The 5814-nt window shown below is 54.2% G+C and overlaps 1 protein-coding gene across 1 annotated transcript in view; it reads left to right on the top strand.

The window, feature by feature from the left end:
* DBH (dopamine beta-hydroxylase) overlaps positions 1-5814 on the top strand; it is a 25501-nt gene that overhangs the window by 14132 nt on the left and 5555 nt on the right. Inside the window, exons 7-9 of the mRNA XM_017848981.1 lie at positions 2504-2647; positions 3108-3146; positions 3758-3817. Of these exons, the coding sequence (XP_017704470.1) occupies positions 2504-2647; positions 3108-3146; positions 3758-3817 (243 nt within the window). The remainder of the gene's footprint in view (positions 1-2503; positions 2648-3107; positions 3147-3757; positions 3818-5814) is intronic.

The raw sequence follows: 5814 nt of genomic DNA, 5'->3' as shown, positions 1-5814 counted from the left end.
TATATATATATATATATATATATATATACACGCACACATACATATTTGGGAGGAAGACATGTCAGTGTTGTTTAACTTGAATTTTCTGTTTGTGGACTTGAGGATCTCTTCCTCTCCCTCTTGGCCATTTGTTCCTATTTTCTGTTCATCCCTGTGCTCGGTTTTTCCAGTAGGTGGTTTGTTTTTCTTACTGTCGGTTTCTAGGAGTTCTTCTTATATGACGGATGTTATTTCATAGTTTGTGTATATGTTACAAATGTTTCCTCCTGTGAGGTAGCTTTACTTCTCACAATGACCTGCAAAGTAAGTGTTGACGTAGCCATTTCACAGATGGGGAGACTGAGGCTTGCTGGGATCACACTGCCAGCAGTCACACAGAGTGAAGATTCAAATACCGGTCTGTTTGACTTTGAAAGTTGTGGCCGTGACAGCAGATTGCATTGTAATGAGGTTTATTGTGGATTTTCCTTCCCAGTAAATGGGTCGATTGGGATTTATTCTTCGTGTGGGTGAGCCCCCAGAGCATCCCAGTCTTCCAAGCAAAGGTTCCTCGAGGCTGAAGGGAGACGGAGCTCTTGGCCGGTACGGTACCCATCGTCTCCGGCAGGAAATCAGCTCCTTTTGTCCCAGACGGGGGTGGACACTCTCTCCCACTTCCCTAAAGCCCCCACTGGTGAAGCGTGGGTCCATGTAAAAGGCACCTTGGCCAGGGTTCATGGGGAAGAGCGGCTTCCGGCCAGGCAGCACTCACTGCCCCTTGCAGAGCCTTGGGGCCATTGACCCCGCTGACCACTGACAATGAGAACGTCTCTCTCCAGCCTCAGGAATGCAGACCCGCCTCCTCTTGCCAGAGTCCTCCACTACCTTAAGTGACAGAATAAGAATGATCAGTCTTGTCTCTCATTTAGCAGATAAAAGAGGGGCACAAATTCTGCAGCCAAAATCTGGCCTAGTCTAGATATCCCAGTGAAATAGACAGGCCAAGACGAGAGTGCTGCTTTGGACCACAGTGCCCAAAAAAGCATATCCTCCCTCCACCTGGCTGACACCCGGCATCTCTGGGCCAGGGTCGGCCTCTGGGGGCCAAAGGGTCATTGGGACCCTTTGGGCTCCCAGACCCAGCACACGATGGCCCCTCAAGCCATTGCAAGGGACACAAACCTATAGGCAATGGCAAGGTCAAGGGCGGTTGCTGCTTGGGAGTGAGAGAGAAGGAGCGAAAGTGAGTCATAAAAAGCTTGGTCATCTGGGGCCTTCAGGGACGGGGCTGTCAGGACCTTGAGCTCTGGGACCTGCTGACCGTATGAACAAGCTGGGCAGAGCCTGGCAGCAGGTGGGCAAGAGGACAACTGACTCACTAAGAAAATGCTCGATTTCAGGAAACACGTTTTCTTTCCTTTTTTATTTTTATTATTTTGTTGTTGTCGTTGTTGTTGTTTTGGGATGGAGTTTCACTCCTGTTGCCCAGGCTGGAGTGCAATGGCACAGTCTCAGCTTACTGCAACCTCTGCCTCCCGGGTTCAAGTGATTCTCCTTCTCAGCCTCCTGAGTAGCTGGGATTACAGGCATGTGCCACCATGCCCAGCCAATTTTTGTATTTTTAGTAGAGGCAGGGTTTTACCATGTTGGTCAGGCTATTCTCAAACACCTTATCTCAAATGATCCATGTGCCTCAGCCTCCAAAGTGCTGGGATTACAGGCGTGAGCCACCATGCCCGGCATGGAAACACATTTTCTATCTAAAAATGTTAGCATTAGGTTTGAGAACACTTTCATTCACTGGAAGATTCTCTCAGGCCCCAGTGATGGCATGAGACCTCTTGGCCTGAGGGCTGCCATCTTTTCTGTGAGGCTGACCTGCAGCCTCAGAGTGTCCAGCTGCTGCATCCCATGGTCACATCCATCTTGGTCCCGGATGACCACCTTCCAGTTGTAGCCACAGCTCCCAGCTGTAGCACGGGGCGATGATGAGCACGGGAGAACGCAGCCTTGGCTGCTTTGAAGCTGAAAGGAGGCCACACCGCAGGGCAGCTGAAGGGCCTGCCTGGCCCAGCACATAGGGGACCTGCCAAGTACTGCCTTCCGCCACTTGCTTTCCCCCGGACCGCAAGCCCTTGAGCACGGAGGCCATGCGCTCCTCAGCTTGGTGGCTTTGCCTCACCCTGTCCATGAGGGGCTCGCCTTAAAGGCCTGTTGACTGAGTGAAGATGAACCTGTCAGGCTTCGGGGGCTTAGGAGAGGACGAAGAACTTGGAAAGAAAGTTGCTCCTGAACGGGACTGGAGGCCGCTTCTTTGGGAGCCAGGGGCTGTTGCGACCACCTTGCTCTTCCCCGTAAGGTTTCTGATGGTGGCTCTAACCTGGCCGGGGAGAAAGACCTGGAAAATGCAAGTGTCCAGGAAAGCAAACTGCCCAGGGTGGCTGCTCCCTGCTGGGTTCTGGCCATGGACGGGAGGGTCCCTTCGGAGGTCAGGCCCTGACGCTGCAACCCCCTGACCCCATAGGCACTGCCTCCCTCCGGGATCCACATCTTCGCCTCTCAGCTCCACACACACCTGACCGGGAGAAAGGTGGTCACAGTGCTGGCCCGGGACGGCCGGGAGTGGGAGATCGTGAACCAGGACAATCACTACAGCCCTCACTTCCAGGTAGGGGCTGCGCCCCACCCCGCCCCGCCCCNCCCACCCCCCACGCCCTGCCCCCGCGAGACTGCTGGGCCTACTGTCTCCTGACACTATAGGGATGGCCCCAGGCTGGCTTCTTTCTCCTGGGCCAGCCCCCCACCATGTGGCCTGTGCTCCCCACTTGGGTGTCTGATTGTAGAGAGGGCCTCTGGCACATGGCAGATGGTGGTGGGATTCGGGAGACCTGGGCAGCCCTCTGGTCACATCCGTCTTGGTCTTGGATAACCACCTTCTGGTTTGAATCTAACGCTCTCTCTGGCCAGAAGCCACACTTAGCCGGCCCTGGCTTCCACTGTAGAGGCTGGGGCAAAACGGACACCCCCAGAGGTCAGGGAGGCCTGAGGGAGGACACGGTGGCCGGGTATCTGGTCTGCAACTCTCTGAGGTCTCCTCTACCCCAACCCCTTGGCTCTGCTTGCTCCAGGAGATCCGCATGTTGAAGAAGATGGTGTCGGTCCATCCGGTGAGTGCCCAGCAGGAAGGCTGTCCCAGTCGCTGCCACCAGCTGGGGTGGCTGGGAGGGCTGGGGGGTGCCGCCAGAAGGAGAGGGACAGAGAAAGTGATGGAGGCAGGGGAGAGTCGTCCAGGGCAGGGGGAGGGTGCCTGTGGGTGTCTCAGGGCTGGGTTGCCTCATGGGGAGACTCACTCGGGAGTTCATGGAGGGACATCGGAAGTGGTGGAGCAGACAGGACACTCCCAGGGGACGCGTGTCCTCAGCCTGACTGGCTGACCACAAACCCGAGAGTGTTTGAAGGAGATGAGGGCACTAAGGCAGGCAGTGGAGCCCTGATCCCACAGAAGGCCAAGCTCAGGCCTCAGTGAGGACTTGCCCAAGTCCCTTGAGATGTGTCATGACCCACCTGCCTGCACCCCCACTGGCCTGGACCCTGTTGTGACCCACTTGGTCACAGGAGCTGATGGTTTATAACTTCCTGGGGACACTCAGCCTGTGACCTTCGTGCATGAATCTGCTGGGCTCCTTGTAGTGGATGACAGGGACTATATCCCAGAGGTGCCGTGGCATGCACAGTGGCGTGGTCCCATGGGGGCGGGGTCATGTTGGCTTTTCCTCAGGGAGATGTGCTCATCACGTCCTGCACGTACAACACGGAAGACCGGGAGCTGGCCACAGTGGTAAGTCACCCCTGCTTCCCCCTGCACTTGCCCAGGGCGAGTGTTCAGCCTGGGCTGTCTGAGGAAGGAGGGCGGGTCTTAACTCCTCACTTAGGGCATGGGCTCATCCCCTCAATAAGCCAGTCGTTCTCAGCACCTGCTCCCTGAACCCGCAGTGGCAGCATCACCAGGGAGCTTGGGAGAAATGCAACCTCCTGGGTGCCACCCCAGGCCCACTGAGTCAGAGACATGGGCGGTGGCACTGGGAAATCCACATTTTAACAAGCTCCCAGCGGATGTTGACCCCTGCTCAAGGTTGAGAAGCACTCACACCAAGAAACTTCTCAGCACCCAGGGCTGGTGTAGGGAGAAGCTGTAGGACAAGAGGTTGACCTCTGCCCCGTGGAGCTCAAGGTGCACAGGCCTGGAGCACCTGCTGCTAACAACAAGCAAAATTACAAAAAAGAAACTTTCAAAACCAGGTTGAGGAGCCAGAGGTGCAGGCACCTGGGAGGACCTTGTCAGAGATGTGGCTGTCACATGGAGCCCAGGGGAGAGGGGAGGAGGTGGAGGAAGGCTCCATGCAGGGGCTGTGTGCGGGAAGGCCCAGAGGACCAAGAACATTCTCAGGATGGAAAGGACAGGAGGAGAGGGTGGAGACATGGGGAGGGGTCAGGCAGTGTGAGCGTCAGCTGAGGATGCATTTTGGCTGGACTGCAGACAGTTCAAGGAGAATCTGCACTGGGGAGATCTGTTCTGAAGGCTGAGTGTGCAGGCAGCACCAGGACACGGGCAGCCACGTGATGCACCACGCAGCAGGGCTGCTTCCGGGAGCCAAAGGGGCTGCTGTTCACAATTACCTGGGTCCCGGGCACAAGCCAGGGCTGTCCTGGCACACGGGCCACCCTGCCAGTGGATCCGTGCCAGCTGCCTCGGTATCCATGGTGGGCTCCAATAATTATCCTGTGAATGGTGTGGCTCAGAGTGGAGCAGACCTGGGTTACAGCTACCAGGACACCCCTCAGTGCCAGGAACTCGGGTCCATGTCATAGCCCTGTTCTTTATGTTTTTATCCAATGTGGATTCACCTGATGTTTACTGAGCCCAGACTGCCAGTGGTTTTCTTCTTCTTCTTCTTCTTTTTTTTTTTTTTTGAGACGGAGTCTCGCTCTGTCGCCCAGGCTGGAGTGCAGTGGCACGATCTCAGCTCACTGCACCCAGCTCACTGCACCCTCCACCTCCCTGCAACCTCCACCTCCCGGGTTCAAGTGATTCTCCTGCCTCAGCCTCCCAAATAGCTGGGACTACACACCACCATGCCTGGCTAATTTTTGTGTTTTTAGTAGAGACGGATTTTCACCATGTTGGCCAGGCTGGTCTCGAACTCCTGACCTTCTGATCAATCCCCCCTCAGCCTCCCAAAGTGCTGGGATTACAGGTGTGAGCCACCATGCCCGGCCTCATTTATGCTTCTTTTTAAACAGCTTTACTGAGATGTAATTCACATGCCATACCATTCACTCATTTAAAGTGTGCAATTCTGTTTTTTTTGTAAATTCACAGATCCATGCAACCCATCATCATGGTGAATTTTAGAACATTTTCATCACCCCCAAAGGAAACCCCATATCCCTTAAGCAGCCGGTCCTCATTCCCCTCCCCGCTCAGCCTGGCAACTGATCTATTTTCTGTCTCTGTGGATTTTCCTATTCTGGACACTTCATGTGAACAGAGTCACACGATACGTGGCCTTTCGTGTCTGGCTTTTTTCATAGCATGATGACTTCGAGGTTTCTCCATGTTTTAGCATGGGTCAGTACCTCATTCCTTTTCATGAATGAGTAACATCCCATTGTATGGATGGACCACGTTTTGAGTCTCCATTCATCCACTGATGGGCATCTGCATTGTCTCTGCCTCTCATTTAGTTTTCACACCAGTCTTCCAAGGTAGGAGTGTTTGTATTTCATATATATATATATATATATTTTTTTTTTTTTTTTTTTTTTTTTTTTTTT

Source organism: Rhinopithecus bieti, unplaced genomic scaffold (assembly GCF_001698545.2).
Source record: "Rhinopithecus bieti isolate Rb0 unplaced genomic scaffold, ASM169854v2 scaffold_2205, whole genome shotgun sequence".
Lineage (NCBI taxonomy): Eukaryota > Metazoa > Chordata > Mammalia > Primates > Cercopithecidae > Rhinopithecus > Rhinopithecus bieti.
The sequence above is the reverse complement of the archived record's forward strand: the minus strand, read 5'-3'. Positions and strand labels throughout refer to the sequence as shown.